General features: G+C 41.6%; 1 protein-coding gene across 4 annotated transcripts in view; it reads left to right on the top strand.

Moving 5' to 3' along the window:
* The window catches only part of ITPR1 (inositol 1,4,5-trisphosphate receptor type 1), a 176960-nt gene that overhangs the window by 60177 nt on the left and 92710 nt on the right, over nt 1-24073 (top strand). Inside the window, exons 11-31 of one of the 4 annotated variants that reach the window (XM_065642839.1) lie at nt 266-310; nt 3287-3441; nt 4726-4825; nt 5297-5457; nt 6280-6421; nt 6794-6952; nt 7493-7665; nt 7925-8044; nt 9330-9524; nt 11249-11500; nt 12859-13000; nt 13959-14112; nt 14446-14633; nt 16091-16229; nt 17724-17778; nt 19005-19170; nt 19269-19439; nt 20414-20479; nt 21390-21527; nt 23116-23241; nt 23597-23785. In XM_065642839.1, the coding sequence (XP_065498911.1) occupies nt 266-310; nt 3287-3441; nt 4726-4825; nt 5297-5457; nt 6280-6421; nt 6794-6952; nt 7493-7665; nt 7925-8044; nt 9330-9524; nt 11249-11500; nt 12859-13000; nt 13959-14112; nt 14446-14633; nt 16091-16229; nt 17724-17778; nt 19005-19170; nt 19269-19439; nt 20414-20479; nt 21390-21527; nt 23116-23241; nt 23597-23785 (3036 nt within the window). Of the gene's footprint in view, nt 1-265; nt 311-3286; nt 3442-4725; nt 4826-5296; nt 5458-6279; nt 6422-6793; nt 6953-7492; nt 7666-7924; nt 8045-9329; nt 9525-11248; nt 11501-12858; nt 13001-13958; nt 14113-14445; nt 14634-16090; nt 16230-17723; nt 17779-19004; nt 19171-19268; nt 19440-20413; nt 20480-21389; nt 21528-23115; nt 23242-23596; nt 23798-24073 lie in introns of all 4 variants that reach the window. The other 3 variants (XM_065642838.1, XM_065642840.1, XM_065642841.1) reach the window with 3 other exon arrangements.

Genomic DNA, 24073 nt, shown 5'->3' with positions numbered 1-24073 from the left:
CCGACCACACAAATCTGAAACTTGGTAAATTATCATGAGCATGTTAAATCTCTGCATGTTTGCAGTTTACTTAGCTGCTTAATTCATGGACAGATGCCCAATGAGGAATGGATCGGTTTTTGCACAGTATATTTGTTCTGCATGCCTGGTAGTCCTGTAGCAGTAGAGTGCATTTTTTTACAAAATTAGTTTAGACCACACTGAGGTTGCTTCCCACTTCCAGCTCTGTTAGAGTTTTGACATGCCTGTGATTCTGTTCCATCAGGTAAACCCTGACTATGAGGAAGATGACCTGGAGTGTCAATCCTCAGTAAGTATAGGCAAGAGTACGATCTTGCCCCTGATTGAGGAGGGCTTGACACAGGCCCAGGTATTACCTGGCCAGCACATAGATGGTCCAGGCTTTGTTGCTAGTGAAGAAGCTAAAGAACTGAGAATGATCTAAAGGCTTTCAAGGCCTCTCCAGAGGAGTGGGTATTGAAACTGGATTTGGCTTTAGTGGAGAGCAATGCACTTGGAATCTAATTTATATGTTACCTGGATCCCCCACCTCCCCCCTTTGTAGCATCTCTTTTTCTGTCTTCCTATTTCTTAAACCTTTGCCTCCTTGAAGCACTCTCTTGAATAGGTCTGGAAAGCAAGTTGCTCAAGGGGACAGCAGATGGCAAGTGTCCCTACCGGGATGCTCACATGGTGCTGTGCCAGTCAGTTGTCTGACGTCCCTGTTTAAGAAATTAATTCCCTCTCTCTTTTTAGGTAAAGGGTCTAGAGAGGAAGAATGGCAGGGTGAGAGTGACTTCAGTGCCATTCTTCTGATTTTCCTGTGAATGCAAGTCTGTGTTGTTTTCAGTAAATGTTGTATTGAAGACTGAGTGTGCTGATGCTTTGTACTGACAGAAGCTTCTCTTTGGTGTCAAAGGGAAACAGCATTGCTGCAGTAGTTGAAAACAGATAAAACTGGAACAGCACTTTCCGTGGTGAAGTACATGTTTTTAGCTGGATTTGATTGTAGGCTTACACAGCTTTCTTGGTCATTTATTCTTTATTATGGAAGATTTGCTCCATTTCAATATGAAAAAGAACTACTTCTATTTTTAAAAACGCACCGTGATGCTTTGAAGATCTATAAGGTGGAGTTTTCCTCCTAAAAGCATTTGTCATTATACTCTAGTCATTAAAATGCTTACCCTTGCCCCAGATACTGAGATCTTATCCTGATTAGTTCTTGGTGGTATTTGGCAGCAAACACTGATCTTCTGACAGCTTGACTTCATTAAACAGACTGGAAAAATGAGAAAACAAACAAAACTAAGCTATTGTTGGGGGATGGGGAATCCAACACTGATCTATTTTGTTGGCTTAGCTTTTTGGAAGTTAATCGTTGTCGAGGTCCTTTATTTAGGCATTCATCCTACTGGTGTTACGCTAATGTCTCCATCTGATAACTGCAGTAGTAACAATAACGCACTGGATTCAGAGTTGTGCTGATTTTTCCCTGCTCTGTCTCTTTACCACTAGGTGGCAAAAATAGACCATAAAGAATAGGATCAGGAGCACATAATTCATTTCTGACACAAAATTACTGCATCGTTTAACATTTACTAGTGACAGGATGGTGTAGGCTGCTTTATCCAACTTTATCCAAACTCCAGCTTTATCCAAATGTGAGCTGTCTGCAAGATGGCAGGTTTCGTAGCACAGGTCTGTGTTTTGTTTTTTCCTCCTACCTCAATGACCTGCTCAAGAGTGAGGTTTACCTGGGCATGGGTGAGATGCCACCTAGTACCCATGCAACATTAAAGAGGACTGATTTTGTCAACTTGGGGCCTGAAGTTTTAGTTCTCCTTAAATTGCCCCGTTTCCTACTTTGTAATTTACTACTCATTTTCAGCTTTGCCACAGTGTCAGTAACTGACCGGTTGTCTCTTGAAGTACAAGTTGTGAATACAGAGCAGCTGCCCTACTGTGGGGATGAAGGAGACAGCTGAAACTCAGAGAATTCATTCCAAGTGAGCGAATTTCTCCCAGTATAAAGCCTCCAGATGGACTCTATTCAGTGTATGGTTGCTTCTTCTCTTGAAGGCACACTCCCAATGTGTATTTCTGTTCCATACAGCTAACTGTCTGTTCCCGTGTGCAAAATCAGACTTTAAATGTCACTACTTTGCAGCCAAGTTCATTGACTACCAATGTGCTAACTGCAGAGTATCCTGTGGCACAAGCTATGTTAGACACCTTTTCTCTGTGTTTAAGGATTGCAATCCCTTACACCAGGAATTTGAAAGACAGGCACTCGAGTGCTGGCTGCTTTTGGTGCTTATCTTCCACTGGTGCCAAGGTCACAGAGAACCTGATAAATTGGTTGCTTGATCACTTTGAAAATTACACATAGGATTTAGATGTTTATACATGGACAGCTGGCTCATGTGTTGTGTCAGTTAGCAACTTCTTTATTGACTAGTGAAAATGGATAGTTCCCTAGGAAAGGTTTTAGAGAAAGTCGTCCTTCCTTTTTCCTAGTTTATCTTCATTTTTTCCTACCCTTTTGTCCTATCATCTGTGAAACCAGGGGTTTACTCAGTTGATGTTAGTATCACTGCTTTGTTAAAGGAAGCTGGTAATTTGCTAGCAGCTTGGAAATAAAGATACTTCTGATGCCACGTCCTTTGTAGAGTATCATTGTGTTTGAGTGCATCATAAGCTGAAGTGTGAACAGCAAGACAGCTAATTCTTGATTTGCTTTTGTTTAGTTTGTCTGATTAATAGATGTGAATCCTGGTTTTGCTGCTGAAGTTGTTTATTTCCCAGCAAGATTGTTGGTACATAGGGTTGCTGATTTTTGTTTGCAGCTCACATAATGACTTTGTTAGAATGATAATTGCAGTACATCAACACATTTCAAAAGGCAGTAGGGTCAGGAGTGGGATCTTAGCAGCTGTGGGTCATCTGAAACCAGTCAGAGTTCCCAGTCTGCTGTGGGGTGAATGGCCAGGGGATTTGGAGTCTCTTCTGGCGCTGTCTGCAAGACATAACTTCTGTGGTTTAGGATTTATAGTGTTTGTGGTCCAGATATACTCAGAAGTTGTTAATAGCAGGGAACGTGAAGGAATGGTTGGCAAGAGCAGCTGTTTGTCAGCTTTACTGGTGTCCTAAAGCCCAGCTGTCTTAACCGGTACTTGGAGTGGTTCAGAGTTGTGTTTGAAACTACAGGACACATCTATTTAATGCTGGGTAGGTGGGTTTGGAGGGCTTGGTCTGACTGTGTGTGATGGGACTTCTTCCACAGCTGGACCCTGAGCAGGATGCCTCCAGAAGAGGCTTGCGCAGTGCTCAGGAGAAGATGGCCTACTCTCTGGTGTCTGTGCCTGAAGGGAACGATATCTCCTCCATATTTGAGCTGGACCCTACCACCTTGCGAGGAGGAGACAGCCTTGTCCCCAGGTACAGCTAAGCATAGTGTTAGAACTATCTGCTTAGGAGTTTGATTTTTTTTGATTTTTTTTTGATTTTTTTTTTTTTTAATTAAAGTAAAGCTGTCTCTCACTTTTTTTTTTAATCCTTTGGGATTAAGAATCTTATTCAAAATCATGTGGAAATATTTAACAAGTGCCTGAAGCTTCCCTTCAGTACTTTACAATTGAGTTATAAGCAGCAGAACCCCGTTTTACAGATGGGAAAATTGAGATTAAGTGACTTCCTTGCCAGTGAACAACATGGGACTAAAAGCCTGGGGTGTCCCATCAAGCCACTCCCATGATGTGTCTGTCTGATATTAGCTGGGATGTAACATCAAACATTTAGCACTTCATTTTCTATTTTTTCCGTGCCCTTTACTGTTCGTGTGGTACCTCTTGCTACTTAAAAGATTTGTACCCTTCGAAGATACGCAGTCCATGTGCTGGCTTTTTGCTGTCTGTTCCCACTGAGAAAGCACAGCGTATTTTTCCATCTACTTGATTTAACTCTCTAAATGGTCAGACACTCTGAGTTAGTGGAAGTTCACATGGCCACCAAAAGCAGCATCCTGGCTGCCTCTGCTGTCCTCGTGTTGCCACGGTTGTGGGGAGAGGAGGTTGTATTGCAGCTGAGAGACACTTTGTTATCCTGGCCTAAGATGCTTGTCTGACTGTGGCTTGACAGCTTTTATCAAGGAGCTGGTCCATGCAAAATAAGTGTCCTCACCAGAAATGCCTGAGAAAACTAAGTCTGGGAACTGCTGTCCCCATAGGGCTTCTGCTAGAGAAAATTGTTGTACGCTCGTCTCCCGTTTTGTTATCTTAATGGAACTTTGCTTGTACAACATGGACTACCTACACAGAGTCAAAAAATTCTCAGTTTAGAAAATACAAAACAGATATCAGTTATGGGCTGAAAAATACAGAGGTAAAGGAGGAAGGTGACAACTCAGACACACTGTATATAGCATGTGGAAATGTGAGGACTTAAGATGTTTAATTTGTTACCGTGCAGCAGCTGAGTTACAGCAACAAAATAGAGATGTTCTGGTTTACAGCAGAATCTCTTTCATTATATAAGACTTCTTAAGGTTAATTTATAGAATGAAATAAGGAAAGAGGAGTCTTATTCCCGTTATGGTACGCAGCATGGATAAAGACGACACTTTTTTTTCCACTTGTTCCTGCCAACATCTTGCAATTTGAGCAACGCCAAGATTTCCCGTCTGGGAAGCTGACTCATGCTTTGAAACTTCTGACTTTCTTTCAGGAACTCTTATGTCAGACTTAGACACCTTTGCACTAACACGTGGGTTCATAGTACCAATATCCCTATTGATAAAGAAGAGGAGAAACCTGTGATGCTTAAAGTAAGTCTTATTACTTCACATAAGCACATCCTTTGATTCCCATGCTTTCACAGAAGTCTCTAGTTGGCAGGAGAAGTTCCAGTCCCTTGAGACCACTGGGTTTGTCAAACAGCAGCAGCTTAACAGCAATGAATAGTGCCTACGCAAAATGTTTTATCTAAAAGATTAGGTTTTCATAGTAGTTTACTAGTTACGCTGTTAAAGTTTCTTGTTGTACAACAGTCATCACAAGGAGAATTTTTTCCAGTGTTCACAGCAACATTTTGCAATCTCTCCTGATACTCTTCTGGATTTAGGAACACCTTTGAGCTTGCACAGAGTGGTACTGTTCTTGTAGTTTGACTTCATCAGTAGCCTCATCCTGTCCACGTGGATCATGGCTTTTCTTCTGTTTCATTATCACTGAGTAGGTGAATCGAGTACTTTGTTTTCTGCCTTTTGGTCTGATGATAAAACTTCTGTGGGTTTCAGATTGGTACTTCTCCAGTGAAAGAGGATAAAGAAGCTTTTGCTATAGTACCAGTTTCCCCTGCAGAGGTTCGGGACTTGGATTTTGCAAATGATGCGAGTAAGGTTTTGGGTTCCATTGCTGGCAAGTTGGAAAAGGGAACAATAACCCAGAACGAAAGAAGGTAAGGAAGCAAGAATTTGGTTCAGATAATGTTGTTTCCTTTAATCAGTAAGTCTTTGAAAAGTTTATCTACATACAGTATTTTCAGAAGAGAGGTTTTATTTCCTTCCTTATTAGATTAAGAAAAAAAAAAGTTGATGCTTTTATTGTTGACGTGTCCATAGTGGAGGTTCTCAAGCCTATTCTGTCAAGCCCTCCCTGTTGCTCTGTGAAAGGAGAGCATGAGAACTGTTGTTGTGAACTCAGAGGAATAATCCACAGCATACCTTTCCTGATGGGCTTTGCAAATTGAGTGTGGGAATTTATAATCCATCTTGTGAAGACCGAACATATGACTTCTTGCAAATCCTCTCCCAATGTCCATGAAAAGTATGTGGCCACACAAAAAGAGCACAGAGTTGGTTGTGTGAAACCAGGGCCCGTGTGCTTCTATAGTCAGTGTCTTTTATGTGGCTTTGGGAGAGGTTATCACCTGATTTTTTTTTTTTTTTTTTTTAAATTCCTGCCCAAATTCCCCCAACAATTTGAAGAACTGCCAAATAGAACTTGACGAACATGTAGTTGTCCTAAAGTGATATCGTTGTCTTATACTGCTGCTATGGTTTAGCTATTTAAGCAACATGGCTATAGCAATAGGGAGTATTAGTTCCTAATTTTAAGTTCTGTACAAACCTATGTGCTTTATCCAGCATCTGAGTCAGTCTCTAGTTGATGTTCTTTTTTCACTCAGCATTTTGAAATCTAGGTAAACTTAAACTGACGCTGTTCTTTTTGACAGATAAAACTTGTTGTCTTGTATTAACAACTTCTGGCTTCTCCATAGATCTGTTACCAAATTGTTGGAGGATTTGGTCTACTTTGTTACTGGTGGAACTAATTCTGGACAAGACGTCCTTGAAGTGGTATTTTCTAAACCTAATAGAGAACGGCAAAAACTGATGAGAGAACAGAATATTCTAAAGCAGGTAGGCTGCATTTTTTTCTAAACTTTGCCTACGAGAAGAGTTGTCAGAAAAGAGAAACTAATAATAGAGAACCTGGCCAAATGATTGGGACCAAAAGATCCTTTGAGTTTCTAGCTCTGAACAGGTACTTGTCGGGGACTGTAGACATACATACTATTGCTGGAAGAAGGAACTATGGAATATGGTGTTGAATAAAGGTGACCAACAATGTCTTTTGTCCAGGCTACTCTATTATAAAGAAACAGACTTGGCAACCGTAGTGTATTTCTGATGTACCTTTTAGAATTTTTAAGACACCGAGACAATGCTTTTACACGCAGATGAAGACAGTGTCTCGTGGGATTTTATCTTCTTTTTCTCCTAAATCTATAGATTTTCAAGTTGTTGCAAGCACCGTTTACAGACAGCGGTGATGGCCCGATGCTGCGGTTGGAGGAGCTTGGAGACCAGCGTCACGCTCCTTTCAGACACATCTGCCGGCTTTGCTACAGAGTGCTGAGACACTCTCAGCAGGATTACAGAAAGAATCAGGTTTGAAATATGTCTGTAGTTTTCAATGGCACTAACATTGTTCTTGTGCTCCAAAAATATTAAAGCTGCATGCCATTAATTGAACTCTACTGTTCTGTGCTGTGATTGTACCGTCAGCAAGAGATTTTTGGATTGCTCAGTTTTGCTCTACCTGGCATTTTTCCTATCTGTCTATGCGGTGTAATTAGTACCAGGTCTAAGGGGAATTTAAAACAACAGAATTGCTAACTGTCAAATCCAGGTGAATTATAAGACTTTCTTCACTTTTGTGTACTGCAAGCTCCATTAAGGCTGTTCGTTTTTGTTGCCACTTAGTGAAAACAAACTCATATCAGGTAAGGATAAATGCCTTGGTTGTACCTAGCCCGGGAGGGAGATGTGATCACTTGCTTTCTCTCAAAGGAAAACTATTTCAATCTAATCCAGTTCGCCGCTTTGGATGTTGATATTGACAAACATCTTGCTGTTTTCTGTTATTGAGTATTTTCTTAAATTCTGAGAATTAATTATAACACCTTCCCTCTTCCCTCTGTTTTGAAGGAATACATTGCAAAGCAGTTTGGCTTTATGCAGAAGCAAATTGGCTACGATGTCTTGGCGGAGGACACTATTACAGCACTGCTTCATAACAATCGCAAGCTCTTGGAGAAGCACATCACAGCTGCTGAGATCGACACTTTTGTTAGTCTTGTGAGGAAAAATAGGGAGCCCAGGTGAGATGTATATTTTTGAGTAGGTGATTACCCTTTTCCTCTTAGCCTTCTGAGAAAAATCTGTACCTGCCAACTTTTGCTAGTGAGGAAGCACAGCTAGTTCACTTCTTTTTTGGCAGTCTGTAACTTCTCCCTCGGGCAACAGTCTCACTCTGCAATGTTAAACTGGAATTCTGAACATTTTCTTTCTGTAATGTAGATTGCTTCAGTCTAGATCTCAACAAGGATTGATACCATTTTGGCTCACGTTTTCCAACAGGTTTTTGGATTACCTCTCAGATCTGTGCGTTTCCATGAACAAGTCTATTCCAGTGACGCAGGAGTTGATTTGTAAAGCTGTGCTGAATCCAGCAAATGCAGACATTCTGATTGAAACCAAGTAAGTTAATGCCTTTATAGATGGTTTTCCTAGTGTGAAACAGAAGGAAGGTGATTCAAAGCTGAGAGCACTGCTGGCACATCTAGAGAAAGCAGTTCAGTATGTGTGGGGTCCTCTTCAAACACACAGCACATGGGTTTTGGTGACAGCAGACGTCTGCCGTATGCATTCTCAGTCCTGCAGTTGGAGAATTCTTTGGGAAATCTCACATTTGATGGAAGTAGGCAGACTTTGCGGGAAGGTGTGCGGGGTCTGTGGGTCTGATCCTCCTCTGGGTCTCAGGCTTTCCTCCCTCAGCTGTCTGAAGTGAGCGAGTGCTGCGTGCCCACCACGTTCAGCTGGCAGCAGAGCAGGAACTGGTGCGTCTCTGCTCATCCTTTTCTCCCTTTACATTAGGATTTTGGTCTCCAGCTCTTGGCATTGCCCTGCCATTGCCGAAGCATCACATCAGGCATCAAATCCCCGTTGTCTTTCATAAAGATGGGGTTTTTTGGTGTGTGGAATAGGGCATGGATAATCATTATCAAAATGCTGTAAAAGGGAAGCAGGTCTTTGTCAGGTAGTAGTTAAAACACAAATGGACGAGAGTATTCTTGCACACTTAATTCTCGTCATGAAATCATAAAGATTGTATTTATTTCCAATACTTAAAGTTGCTATAGCACTTATTTGTTCTTATCCTTGCCTATTTAATTTATGTTTTTTTCAGACGTATGATCTTTTTCTTGCTGAAGAGCTAAAAGCCCCCCAAAGCCTTTTTAGTTTCAGTAGCTGATTTGTTTCTAGTTAGTTCACCATGTAAGAAGAAAGAAGTTGTGATTCTTGGCATCTATGGGATATAGAACTATTCTATTTTTAGATATTTTTGTTTATAAAATACTTTCCTAGTGTGTGGAAAGGTCTTTGAACGTGTTGTCTGGTGAAGATGTTTCTGAAAGTCAGACACATCTTCAGTTTCCTTGTTTCTTTATCTTAATCAGTTGAATGGAGCTGAAACGTTGGTCTTTAAGGCTGAATAGAAAGCTTATAATCTAAGTTAATTCCAACCTAATGCTTTTAATAATGAACCACAAAGATTTTATGTAGGAAACTACTACTGCTGAAAGGGTAAGATACTCTACTTTTACTATGATAAAGTTCAGGAATAAAATTGATGTTTAGTGAATGCAGGTGAGATCATAAAATTAATTACTATTATGTCACTAGTACATTTTAGCAAGTGTTGTTTTTAGCAAGAAATGCTCTAAAAGATCTGCATGGGTTTAACCAATCCTCTTTCTGGCAGGCTCGTCCTCTCCCGATTTGAGTTTGAAGAAGTGTCAAGTGGGGAAAATGCCTTGGAAGTTGGAGAAGATGAGGAAGAAGTGTGGTTGTTCTGGAGAGACAGCAACAAGGAAATTCGCAGTAAGAGTATCAGAGAGTTGGCTCAGGACGCCAAGGAAGGGCAGAAGGAGGATCGGGATGTACTCAGCTATTACAGGTTAACAGCACGTGCAGTAGTTGGCTCGCAAAGTTCAAGGCTATGTGGGGTGGGCTCTGGTATATAGGCTGTAGGTGGCTTGGGAGAAGGGATACTGGTTTCATAGGGAAAGTAGCCATTAGTGAGAATTAAGTCTCCTTGAAGTGAGAGCTAAAAGCACAGTGTTATTCATGGTGAGAAGTCCAGTTATCAGCACAAGCACGTTTAAGCTGATATTAAAAAAAAATAGTTGAGCTAGTTGAGCCTTAGAGTGCATTGAATTTGTGCAGCACTTAATGCCTGCGTCTGTGCTTGGTTTCCTGATAAGTGGGTGTTATGAGAGCCTGTGGGGTAACTGTTTAGGTTACTTGTATTCAGCTAGTATTCGGAGTGAACAACTGCTTGTGGGAAGAACAGGATTTCAGTGTGCAGATGGCTTTGTGTGCGATTTTAAAGAAGTCACTGCGGTTCTCCCTGCCTTCTAAATTTCCCTTGAAGCTCCAAGCCTTTAGTGGTCCTGTAGTTCTCAGCAGGACAATATGCGAAGTTATGAAAATGCCACAAGTTTGGTTTGATTAATGCGCGGTGCTCTTTTGTATGGCTTAAGCTGTGCTTTTAGCAGTTTCTAACACCAAGTGATGTTTCCAGATGACTTGACAAGACACCAAGTTCTTGGCATAGTGTAGGATCAGGTTTCAGCCCAGACCAAATTCCTGTGTCTGGGTTATAAACTTCTGAGAGTAGTTTGACGGGCTCGATTGTGGTGATACAGAAAGTACAACTAGATTTTTTTTTTTAATAGCTATCTTATTTTTCATTCTCTCTTCCATTGAAATGGGTCTTGCAGTAGACTTTCTAATACCTGTGTTTATTTGAGCCTATTGAAGGGCTGAGCTCAAAAGGAGACCTCTTGTATATATTAAAGTTGTTTCTGCTTTCAAAATAGATTTTCCTGCACTCGTTTTTAAACAGAATTGATAGTGTTAATTATTTTTAGTCTACATTATAGATTCATTAACATGCTTAAAACAAGGGTTTAGGGTACGGTTTGGTTAAATTCCCATGAGGAGTGCTGGGAGTGAAAAGGGGTCTGCTTTCAATTGAATGTTCATTTCTTTAGGGAACCTCACCGTCGACACTACTCAACACAGGCCTGTATGGATACTCATGATTGTTGGACGTATGCTTTATGACTAAAGGCTAATTACCAGTCTGTTGAATGTGCATAACTTAAATGCCAGTTGCTTGCTTTTAGCTGATGGACTGAAAAGCTTAGGAATTGAGTTTAGTTTTTCTCTACCAGTTTTCTGACTGAAGAGAGCAGAGCTGAGCAGTTGTTTAATCAGGTACCTAATTTTTAATGATTATGTAGTCCATCTACATTGTCGCCACAGTGAACAACCGTGGCTTCAGCACTGGTATGAAGTGTTTGGTCTTCTACAGTATTTGTGCTGAGTTGCCTTAAGTGTTCTTTGGATGCTTCTGTGGTTTTCATAAACAACATTATGTAATTCTGTGTGACTCTCAGGAAAATATGATGGTGCTTTTGTTCTGTTTCTCCAATACGTTACCTGTTACTAGCGGTTGATAAGTACTTTATCCTTTCCATAATAAGCTTAGCTATATGACTGGAAAATATAATTTTCATTCTGATAATACATAGAAGCATATCAGTATTATACACAGTGGACATTTCTGGAAATTAATGTGTAAGCTCTTCATTTGTGTATTTTTTCCCCCTGAAGATACCAACTAAACCTCTTTGCTAGAATGTGCCTTGATCGACAGTACTTAGCCATAAATGAAATATCTGGCCAGCTGGATGTGGACCTCATTCTCCGTTGCATGTCTGATGAAAACTTGCCATATGATCTGAGAGCGTCTTTCTGCCGGCTAATGCTTCATATGCATGTTGATCGTGACCCCCAAGAACAAGTAACACCAGTGAAGTATGCTCGTCTGTGGTCTGAAATACCTTCTGAAATTGCTATTGATGAGTAAGTACTTCCCGGAATGGTGTGGGAAAGGAAATTATAGCACTCTTGGTTTTTAAAACAAAACCAGATCAGTGCTGAACTCACGCATTATTTATAAAATAATTATTTTTAAAAATCTGTAGCATATTCTCACTAGTTCTATTATTCAGGCCCTGTAGTTTAGCTTGCCTGTGATGTTTGCTGGGGAAAACCTTCCTGGGAGCAAAATAACCTTCCTGTATGCACACAGTGTAAGCTGGAGTAGGAGTTTGTCTCCAAAACACGGAGCGATCACAGTGATGGGCTGTCTGTGATTTGGGTGAGGTGGCGAGTGACCCTTCCCTGGGGAGGGAAAGCAAGGAAGAACTATTTATTTTTTCCTCCTGCCTTATCTGATCAGAGTACAGACTCCTCAGGGCAGATTGTCCATACTGTAGCTCACACAATCAAGAGCAAAAGCAAGGTGGAAGACGATGAAACAATATGCTGGAAACAGAGTCATGTTCCTTAATCTCCGATAGAAAATACTCTGATACGGTGGTGAAAAACCTATAGAAAACCACAGCCAGACTGGGGACATGATTTATTGACCATAAACTTGTATTTACTCTTTATAGTACAAATAACTTAAAATTTATAGTACTTCAACTGTTTAGAACTCAATTTTTTCAGTTGGACAGAATGAACATTTAAAATTCGTGTTAAATGTTAGGAATTTGAGTCTTGTCAGTATTAGTACTGGTGCTTAGTGATTTTTGGTTTTTCCCATCCTCCCCTCCTTGCTAGGCTAGTTTGTTGAGAGATGCCATAGATCATATTCAACTTCAAATGCCAAAATAGAAAAACAAATGGTTTCAGCTCTGGCAGAGGCCAAACAATAATACGTGATCAAACAGGAAAAGTAGTTAGTGGAAGGTGATGGGGGTTGTCTTTTTTTGAACGCTCTCTGCACATGCTGAGAAACAAACCTAAAACTTGTATTAAGAAAAATCAGTCTATGCATCTATTTCGTTTTGATTTGGAGGAAAAATAACATCCAGAGTCAGCATCTCTTGGCCACATCCATTTGCCTTCGTGCTGTATATAGCTTGTCATTGTTTCCACTAAAATAATAAGGGTTTCTTTTTATATTTGTTGGGACCATTTTTTTTTTCCCTCAGACATTTTTAAGCAGTACAAAATGAGCATACGGGATAAAACAGCAAAAGCCAGGAAATTATGGTGTCAGCTTCCTGACTCCCTCATTTGGATATATTACTTAGCGGCCTTTAACTTGTCTTAGATTTTGACAAAACAATGAGAAATTGTTTTGGAGGAAGAGAGCCCTGTGTATTTGCCTGCTAAGTTTTGTGTTTTGTTTTGTTTTTTTTCCTCTTCAGCTATGATAGCAGTGGAACTTCCAAAGATGAAATTAAGGAGAGATTTGCACAAACAATGGAATTTGTAGAGGAATATTTAAGAGATGTGGTGTGTCAGAGGTTCCCTTTCTCTGATAAAGAGAAAAATAAGCTCACTTTTGAGGTAGTTATCCGGTTCTGATTTTACCTTTTTTTTTTTCTTTGGTGGAATGCTGGTACTTTGTTTCAACACCAGGTAGACTGGAAAGTAACCAGTGAGTGCTGAGCCTCAGCAGGCTCCCATTTTCCAATGCGATCCTTTCTCCTTATGCAAGAAACCCCACTGAAGTTTGTGAGTTTGCAATGCTAGTTCTTGAAATACAAGTAACAAATGTGAGATTACGTCTTAGATTTGCAGCAGTCCTGTTTACTTTTTGTGCTCTCACTGTTATTGCAAACTCAAGCTTTACTGGAATAAATATTCTTGAAAACTAAACACTGTCTGCATGCACAGATAGTCTCTAAAGCTTGCAGTTTTACTCACGAAGAGAACAATACAGTGTCCTGTGACTTACTGGCCTATTAAAATAGTCTGTGCAAATAAAACTCAGCAAATCCATGCAATACTGTTCCTTAAATAACTGTTAATTTAAGAAAATATGTGATCTTTCTTTAAAAATATACTTTGTATAGTGGGGCTACATTAAATATTTGCACGATACGTGAAATTGTGTGGCTCTTGAAGCAATGCATGTGGAAGGCTTGTGGGGAAACTTTATAACTTGTTGACAATAAGGCTTAGATGTTTGGCTATTTTTTTGTAAGACAAAACTATAAAAAGCATATTTTCATTCCCTCTAGTCTTGATCTATCTTACCTTTTCTGTAATGAGACAAATATATGGTATGGTTTTGTAGCTATAGATTATCAGTTGCAGGTACAGACTTACTCCAGGAATTGCAGTATTTGTAGGCAAGTAGAAAACCTTCTGATAAAATGCAGAAATACCATCTTGCAGAGTTATGAGGTATTATGATAAGAATATGACAACCAGGTTCTTGATATTTTCATCGTGTTAAGACAACTTGATTGTGACAGCAAATATTTAGTATTAATTGGGATTTTTATTATTATTTTGGTAGGTTGTAAACTTAGCCAGAAATCTGATATATTTTGGTTTCTACAACTTCTGTGACCTCCTCAGACTAACCAAAATCCTCCTTGCTATATTAGACTGTGTGCACATCACTACCATCTTCCCTATTACCAAGATGGCAAAAGGCGAGGAAAGTAAAGGTAAGGCTGAAAAATGAATGGCAGAACAGATCATTCTTTGCTAGTTTCTAGTGCATCTCAAAATGTCAGTGTGGGTTTGAAATCTTCTATTCCTTTCCATCCATGCCTTGGTTGTAAAGCCGAGTAATGCCTTTGAAAGGGGGAGAGGGCAGGGGGTGTCTGAAAGTACTGCAGTGCTTTGGTTGGCTTCCGTCTGTTCCAGGGACATAGGTCTCCACCTGGCCTGTTTAATGTTAAGACAATTTCTCTTTGTAGGATGGGAAGAGTCCTTGCCCTGTTATTGCAGTCCCACAACACCATCCTAACCTTAGCTCTTTTCTTGCCTCTCCAAAGGAAGCAATGTGATGAGATCGATCCACGGGGTCGGGGAGCTGATGACCCAGGTGGTGCTCAGGGGCGGTGGGTTCTTGCCCATGACTCCGCTTGCTGCAGCTCCGGAGGGTAATGTCAAGCAGAGCGAACCAGAGAAAGAGGACATCCTGGTCATGGACACAAAGCTGAAGATCATTGAAATACTTCAGGTACTGGCAACGCAAACTAATGTGTCGTCTCGTGCTGTCTTTAAGTATTAATATAGTGCCGTGCTGCCTCTTAATTCATTTCTGCCTTGTGCTGCTTTTAAACTGGTGAAGCATTGCAAGGGTGACTTTTTCGGGCATGCAGCACTCAACTTGCATATGACAATATGATGCCATTACTGAAACAATTTAATAGAAATGTGTTTGCAATAATATCTGCCTATTTCACAGAGATGTGTAAATACCTGACTTGCTGAAGTGGAGAGCTCATTCTCCACTTTACATGCCCAGTAATTTCCCTCAATATACAGGGCAATCTTGTTAAGTGCCCCCAGGAAAAGGGAGAAACTTGAGACTCCTCCTCATACAGCCATGAGCCTGAGATGTTTGTGTGTATATTTGGCAGCCTCGCTGTCTCCTCTATCTCTGGCTGTCTTTTCTCACTTGTTCACTCGTAAGTCTTTGGGACACAATGAGAAAAGTTTTCTTGCTTTTCCACGCTGCTGCTGTCATCTAGATGTTGCTGCAAAATTACTGCACTGAAATCCATCTTTCCTCCCTCAGTCGCAGCAGTCCCTTTTCTGTTCAGTAACTCCATGGGAAGCTCATGGAGGCCAGAATTTCTGCAAAGCCTTGTTGGTGAAAGCAGGCAAAGCAGCAGGAAAGCCAAGGTGCACCTTCCCTGTGCCCCCGTGGGAGGTTTGCGCATTGCTGGGTTTGGGGTTATGCCTCAGCAGCAGATGCAGCACGTAGGGGAGCATTGATTCACTTCCCTTCACCATTCCTAATTTTAGTTAAAGCCAGAAATTCCCGTATGGCCTGGCATGTGCAATGGGATATTTTAACGTGCCAGTATTCCCCCTTATTGCTGTGGGTTATTTAAATTGGCATTAAGCATTTTCCCGTAACTTTGAGAGAACTGCAAGTGTTCTTTCAGTTGTACTTTCCTCAAGGGGGAGGAAGGCCACCAGGAGATGGTCTCTGTGACACTGGAAGTTTCGCTTGCACCAGGTGACAGAGCCCACCTGAGCTGGAAGCTGTGACACAGCGGCTGGTGCGCAGGGTCCTCTGCACAGCACCCGGGGGTCGGCCCGGGGGAACGGCAGCGCCGCTCCGTTGGATTCCTGCTGCTTTCAGAATGGAGATAGAAATGCTGCTTTCTTTTCCTGGGGATGAGGATACCTGCACTGGGCAGTGACGAGGGACCAGAACACTGCCAAAATCTTTTACTCTTAAGTGTTTGTTACAGTGTGCATATTATATGCTCATCGAAATCACTGAAGAAAAATCACTGAATTCTGGGCATTTTTAAGAAAACATTTGTATACCTCTTCTCCAAGTTCAGTCCACATATTTGCTATGTTGATCTTGTGTGTTTGTAGCACTGCATTATGTGTAAATTGTCCATACGTGTGCTTCGAAATAGGCAAGTTATTTCTTTATTACTACTGTATTACCAGTTTATTTTGAATGTGAGACTGGACTACAGAATCTCCTGCCTGCTTTGTATATTTAAACATGAATTCGATGAAAGCAATGCCCAGATGTCCGAATCACCCACTGGAAGCAGTAATCAAGAAATGCCAGCTAATGTACCAGGTTAGTTATTTTGCAAAAAATGAATTTTTGTGGGTTAGGGAAGACTCTTTAATCTTAGAGGTACTAATAGGGCAATTGATCCAGGTTCTTGCTTTGGCATGTGAACAGTCCCACTGGAGCACAGTACCCTGCTAGCAGCAGGAATAAGGGGAGGGATCGTTTCCATACTCTCCTAACAACACTCAGGATTTATTTCTACTGTCTCTTACTAGTTTCCATGTGTTAAGTGTGACCCAAAACCTGAGATGTGTCCTTGAAAGAAAACCTGAAAATAAACGCTATCACATCTGATTCATCATCAGGCTCATGTTAGATCTTTTGTATTAATGCTTCTGGCTGAAGGAAAAGGGTCCCCAAAGTAATCTGATTTCATCCATCCCCTTCGCCTGGCCTGATGCTTCTACCCACTCAAATTTCACTTTTTCAAAGGTGGTGTAGAAAGGCAAGAGATCCGGAGGCGTCTCAGTGCTGCTAGACAGGGAAGTGAAGCTCAGCTGCTGAGGAGCTGCTTGTGTCCAGTGTTCTTAGTTGGATGCAGGATAGTGGGCTGGGTAGATGCGGTTTTGTCAATCGCTGTATCGCTTTCCAGGGGAAAGTGTCCCATAGTTAGGACCTGTACCACATAGAAATTGCTGGACTTCACAAGTGCAGCTTAATAGACATCAAACGTTTTTTCTTCCTCGACTTGGGGATTGTATCTCTAGATACAGAGGAGAAAGATAAGGAGAATGTGGTTTAGATGTGAAGCCTTCAAAGAGAGGAGACTCTTTCTTTTGATCTCACTTCAAAGGGGATGTGTTTACTTTTTGGGGCTGCCTGTCCAGCAGCACTGTGGGGTTTTAGGGCTTTGAAACTGGGCTGGCAGGGGCAGCGATGGCTCTATCTGTGAGTTGAACTTTGGAAGAAAGAGGATAAACATTTTTGGCAAAAATCTAAAATCCCCATGCTCTTTTTCCGTTCTCTTTTGCAAATGTTTGTGAACGTGAGAGCTCCAAGTCTGTTTTACCATATTTATTTTTTTATTTCAGAATATTAGTCATTGCCCGTGTGACAAAGTATACCTTATTCTGAAAAATGCAATGGCCTTTTTTTCTGTTGAGCCACAGGGGTACTGCTGTCATTGCTGAATTTACTGCTTTAGAACTTCTCAAGGCTCAGATTTGGTGTTTCTTGTGGCTGACCCCTCTGAGTGTCACCAGGTCCCATCAGTTTCCTGGAATGATGCTGGTGCGATCTTAAAATCAGGAACATCCAGGCTTATTCCTTTTCTGCCTAAGTGGGAATGCAGTTTAATTTATGAGCTGAGAACAAGTTAATTTATTGTCCTATGCTATTTCAGTAGGCTGCTTCAGTAATCTCTCAGCATTCCTTTCAGCTTGTTCTGACCCCTTTGCTTACACCTACATCATCAGTTGCCATTTAAAATGCTTTTAGACTGCAAAAATATCTCTGGTGCTATTCCAACATAATGTATTTGTCTTGTTATTTTCTCAGGAGCCCTAGACTTTGAACACATTGAAGAACAAGCTGAGGGGATCTTTGGCGGAAGGAAAGTATCTCTTCATCCATGCTAATCAAGGGGTAGCTTATCAGTTCTCAGGCTCCCAAGGAGTGGGGATTGCAGTTGAGAGGGAGATGGTAACTGGAACAAAGTTGGAAATAGCTGCCACAGTAACCTAGACTTCGTTTTCCTGAAATGCCTGTGAGACAGCTCAAAGTAGTGTCCATTTTGGTTAAAAGCCATAGGTGAGGCACAGGGATCCTTCTTCAGCCAGAAGGATCTTCATGGGAGGGTTTCGCTTGTGCGGTGAAAGCCGAGTTGGAGGATATTAAGAGTACATCTAAGCTGAATATTGCAGTAAAATCTTAGGTGGACAAGTTTGTGTAGGAAAGGGTTGGGTTGTCTTCTGCTGAGACACATATTTTAGCCATGAGCTTATTGTATAGTGCAACACTAAAGTGCATGTGCATGACAGAAGAAAACAAGTGGTACCTTCCATACCTGCCTGCCTTCCAGAGCAGCTTATTCCTTTTTTTAAATCACAGGATGGCAGATCAGTGACAGACTCCAAGTACTTGAGCTTATCCTGACACCCTACCCACGATCTGTTGGAGCACCATGAAGCCATCTATTCTAATTGTCCTTAAGCTGCTCAGAGCTGCAGTTATTTTATCTATACCTAAGATAACTGATTTCTTAACTGGAGGCAGAAGGGGACAGAGAGATTCACTTACAGAATTAATATCCAGAATTTGTAATTGAAGCGTGCAGAGTCACCTGGAAGTAGAATGCAGGAAGCATTCAGGGGGCACTGACCAGAAAAAAAATACAACATGAGTTTCTCATACTCAGAAAAGAGGTGCAGAGGGACGAGGAGGATTGTAAGTGATTGGCATAGTTAGCATTGCAACCTGGATGCTGAGGTAGGGTTGTATTTCGTAAATAGTGAGAAATGTTAGTACCAAGAATAGGCAAGAAGTATTTGAGAAACAGGGTGAGGCTGACATAGGGACAAATATTTTGGCATAGTCTGACCCCAAAAAATGTAAGATAATGTAAGTTGAGTGAACCATGATTAATGAGATTCTGGAACAGTCTCCCTTTTAAGCAGTACCTGAAAAACCCTGCTTGTCTTGAGATAGCACTTGATTTGATAGATTTTCCCCTTATTTAAAAGTAAGGAAAGAGATTTTTCTGCCACTGCAGACTGGACCTAAGAACCTACTGAGACATTCAGTCTAATATGCCAGTTATCTGTTACTCTTTATTTTCAGTGAGGAGAATACACCACTGGATTTGGATGATCATGGTGGCAGAACGTTTCTCAGAGTTTTGTTGCATTTAACAATGCATGATTACCCTCCTCTGGTCTCTGGAGCACTTCAGCTACTTTTCCGACACTTTAGTCAGAGACAAGAAGTCCTTCAAGCTTTTAAGCAGGTATGCGTGTGTATTAAGAGCATTATTCCTCATCTGAATGTATATATTGCAGCTAAAAACAACTCTTTTGTGCAACTAACGGATTGCATTCATGTAAGGTTCAACTGCTTGTTACCAGCCAAGATGTTGACAACTACAAGCAGATAAAACAAGATCTGGACCAGCTGAGGTCTATTGTGGAAAAATCGGAGCTTTGGGTGTACAAAGGCCAGGGCCCTGATGAGACCATGGATGGAGTGCAAGGTGAAAATGAACACAAGAAAAAAGAGGTAATTAGCTTCTGTTTGCACAAACTAATGTATTAGTAGTTTATGAAAATGTAACTGTTTCCAAAACTGTGACTGAAAAGATGTCTTTCCAGCACACTGTGTAGTCTGGTGAGGCTGTTTGAATTGAATAAGGAGAGAACTTGAGCTGGTCGATGCCGTTTAGTCTCAGGTGGAAACTGCTCAGAATTAGCACCCACTGATGTGTCATCTTTAGGCTCCAACAGAACAGTTGGTTTGGGTTTGTTCTGGTTTCCTGAATTGTGTCCTTTCGCCACTGACAGATTGCATGTTTTTAATATGGTCAAAAGTACCTCAAACAGTGTAAGGGCAGAGCTGTGAAGTGTTTGTGTGATGCGTTTTGAATCATGGCACTATTATTATATAGCAGAAGAGAACAGCTCTTAGAAAACCTGGTAAATGTTGGTGTTTTGTCTGTACCCAATAATAGTGGACTTTCCTGGCGTGCACATCTGGCTTAGAACTAATTAAACACCTTTTGTCTCAGTATGATTTGCAACCAAATAGAAGAGGCTGGAAGAGATGCAAGAAATAGTCCCTGGGTTATGAACATTTATTGCTGGGAGTAAATAGAAGTCATTTACTCGTTTCTTTCCTAGTGTGTAGTTCTGTGAGGTATCTCTTGATATCTGTGCAGTGATAGTTTAATAATAGTAGAGAAGGAGAGAAATTAAGACTTTTTTGGGAGGAGACTTGATTATAGACAGAATGTGACAAGCAAAGGAAAGCACAGGAGGTTGCTGTCTCTAAAATCATCCCACTCTTACCTTATTTTATGACATAGAGGTCAATGTGACTTGACAGAATAATTACATATATTTTTCTGAGATTGTCAGAAAATTGAAGCATGACACTCCTTTCCAGGAAGAGATCGTGCACTATCCTAGAGCGGTAATTTTAGCCTTCATGAAGACAATGCTATAAGCTACTAATAAATTGTCTGATTTTATCTGCAGGAAGGTCACAGCAAGTCCCAAAAGCCTGAAAGTACTAGCAGCTACAACTACCGTGTAGTAAAAGAGGTAAAACTTTTTCTTGATAGTTAAATGGAAGTGTAAATGAGTATCGCAGCTCTGGAGAGCTACTGGCAGAGGGAGACACCCAGGAAAGTCTGAGTCACTCTTCCATTGTGGAAACTATTTGCTGAGTAATAACGTATCCCAACTTGAATGAGAAGCCAGGAATAAAATGAGCATGACATGTGTATTCTTTCCTAAAGAACGGGTTAGTGAGCAACGCGACATTTTGCTGCTGTTTCAATGGTAACACAATATTTTTATTGTTCAGGGCTACAAAGGAAGTAAGCAAGTGGAGAAGCTGTTTAATTTGTCCTGTCCTGAGTACCATGCACTGAAAACCACCGTGCTGTTGAAATTTAATTTAGAAAATACCAGACAGAGAGCATGCCTTGGCACTGGTGTGGTGTTAGCTAATGGGCTTTTCATGGCACAGTGCTGCAGAGCCCGATGCAGGGTTGATGTGGCTGAATTCCGCAGGACCAGCTCTAGTGAGAGATGCAGTGGGTGGTGCCCAGGCCAGCAAACCCCCAGATGTGACGACAGCGCTGTTGTCATGCTGCTGCCCTCACCTGTGCCAAGTGGCACAGGGCTGCGCTGGCTGTGGCGTCCCCGGAGGGGTGGCAGCTGCCAGTCAAGGGCCCGACAGACACCGTTGCTGCCTTCTGCCCCCACGTTTCCTGGTGGCTCTCGGCTCCAGGGCGGTCCTTTTGCACCTCTACTGATACTGCAGGAGCAACCCGGCCTTAGCCTGGTCTTACCTCCTCGTGCTGAGACCACAAAACTTGATTTTGCTGCCTGGAGCCGCTCTAGGCTGTGGAGGTGCATTTTTCCCTGTTGGTGCTCTCTCAGAGCCACCTGGCATGTTCTGAAATAAACCCCAGAATTTCAGTTCTAAAGCAAGTGTCTTCTCCAGATCCTGCTGCGGCTCAGCAAGCTCTGCGTTCAGGAAAGCGCCTCGGTCAGGAAGAGCCGTAAGCAGCAGCAGCGACTTCTGAGGAACATGGGAGCTCATGCGGTCGTGCTGGAGCTGCTGCAGATCCCTTATGAAAAGGTTTGGTTTCTGTACCACTCTTGCTTCATGTCGTATTGACAGTCTTTTAATACCTTCCTTCTTGAACCTTCCACCTTTATATTGGATTCAAAGAGACTGTATAACTAGTCACACTTCAAAAATAGTCTTCAAATATAGTGTTATGCACTGTTTCCTGAAGAAATACTTGTCCATCATATCTCAGAGGAAGACCAGGGTTCAACTCTGAGGTTTTCATGGGAAGCATGTGTCGCCTTGAAGTTAAGCTGTGCTGGTGAAAGCAAGACCCTCGTTATTGCTGTGAGGTAGCTGTGTGATGGCCACCCTGGGAGCACTAAGGGAAACAAGGGTGCCTGGTTCCCCAGGGGATTTCTCAGCAGTTAGACACAAATCGGTGGTTGTACACAGATCCACCCCCAGCTGCGTAGAGCCCCAAACTCTCCCTTAAAATGTATAAATGTCAACTGACTCTGCAGGCAAGGACTGCCTGGTCATAGTTAGCCATACCAGAGCGCCGTGTCATGTCAGCACTACAGTTTGAAGCCACTTTGGCTGGGTTGTCGTACAGTTTGAGCCTGCACAGCACAGCGTTGTGCTGATGAAGCACATCCGAAGTTCATAGTGTTGGCTGCACATTAGTCACAGGTGACAGGTACGTATGATTGCATAGGTGAGGGAGCACTTTGCATTTCCTGGTCACTCTGCTGTCATCTGTTCCAAATGCTACAGGTTTCTGGGAACCAGTAATTCTAGACAGTAGCTTTGATTAATGTTAAGCTAAGTCTCATGCTGTCTTGCTTCACGTTTTGCTAAAATGTTGGCAGCAAAACAACCCTCCAACACCTTTTGTCACCTTTCTGTCCCATGCATATGAAAACATATCGGACAGGCAGTTTGGAAGCTGTTTCACCCTTGGAAATACAGAGTTTTTCAAAAAGATGAACCTAATTCCAAAGATATAGGTCTTTCAAACTGGGTCCATCTTTTTGAAACACCCTGTGTATGAAACTCCTTAAAAATAAAAGCAGACACTGTTTTTCCAAACGGTGTTTTATACCATCCGTGGACTGGTAATCCACACTGATGTCAGAGGAAAGGCACCAATTCCTGAACTGTACTTGGAAGCATGCGAGTAGTGTGTGGATTCCAGTAAATATAAACTGGGCTTAACTGTTGCAGTAATAACTTTCCATATCTTCTTTGCCGAACTACCTATCTACTGCTGAAATGCATTTCAGTGGAACATGGCAATCTTCCTCTGTAGCCCCAAGGTGATGATGTGTGGTTTGGCCAATGTACTGGTATGTTCAGAAGCATAAAAGTGACTAAAGCACGTTGCTGGCAGGGTTGGCCAAGGAATATGCAATTTTAAAGAATAAACTACTGTAATTTCTGTTATGGTCTTTATTTTTGATGATCTTTAAAACTGTGAAGCAGGCAAAACTCATCCCTAATGTCTGTGAACTGGGTGGAGGTTTGTTTTTCTTTGGAGTGTGAGAGAGACGTGACAGTTCCCTTGCAGAGCTGGAGCTGCAGCTCATCCAGTGCTCACCTGAAGGTGAACCTTCAGATTCTTTTTAACCGCTTCTTATTTGTCATGCAATCACAGGCCGAAGACACGAGGATGCAGGAGATAATGAAGCTTGCACATGAGTTTTTACAGAACTTTTGTGCTGGGAACCAACAGAACCAGGCGTTGCTGCACAAGCACATAAACCTGTTCCTTAACCCAGGGGTAAGAATAACCTCATGCCATGATCTATTTTGTTTTCTAGCAAGAAAAGATTGTTGTTGGTGATCCCTCTGGTCCCATTCTTATGCAAGATTGGTTGAAGGGGTCACATTTTGTTTTTCTTCTAAAGCCTCAAAAGTTGGCAAGATGTGTTTGTTTAGGACCATTTCAGTGTAGAAAGTTCAAGAAGCTGAAGTGGACTGAAAAATAGACTTAGGTGCAAGTCACTGTGTTGAAAGATGAGGTCCTCGGAAATGTTCTTTTCAGTCCTGCAGGAGTGTCGACTTTAACCTGACCTCTCTGTGTGTTTGGTTTATTTATTTTCTAATGTCTTTTTTTCTTTCATTCCCTCCATTAGATTCTTGAAGCAGTAACAATGCAGCACATTTTCATGAACAACTTCCAGCTTTGCAGTGAGATTAATGAACGCGTTGTTCAACACTTTGTCCACTGTATCGAAACACATGGCAGAAATGTTCAGTACATAAAGTTCCTGCAGACAATTGTCAAGGCAGAAGGAAAATTCATTAAGAAATGCCAAGATATGGTAATGGCTGAGGTGAGAGCTGCAGAGATTTGCAAGGTCTGAACAGAAGTTTTCACATACCATTTGGTGGAAATGACAAATTGATCCTCTCGCTTCTGGGACTGCCAAGAAGCTGACAGTTAGCTCTCAGAATGCAAAAAGAGCATACAGCTACCAGAAAGCACAGGCTTTTTTGTGACCAGAAGCTTTCTTAGCTCCCCACCTGTAGGTATAATGAGTGGTCGTTTATTAATGGTACTGGCAAGTTACTTTCCAGGCTTCTACACAGCGGCACATAGGTGGGTTTAT

This window comes from Caloenas nicobarica, chromosome 11 (assembly GCF_036013445.1).
Source record: "Caloenas nicobarica isolate bCalNic1 chromosome 11, bCalNic1.hap1, whole genome shotgun sequence".
NCBI lineage: Eukaryota > Metazoa > Chordata > Aves > Columbiformes > Columbidae > Caloenas > Caloenas nicobarica.
Note: the sequence above shows the minus strand (reverse complement) of the source record. Positions and strands in the feature narration are given on the sequence as shown.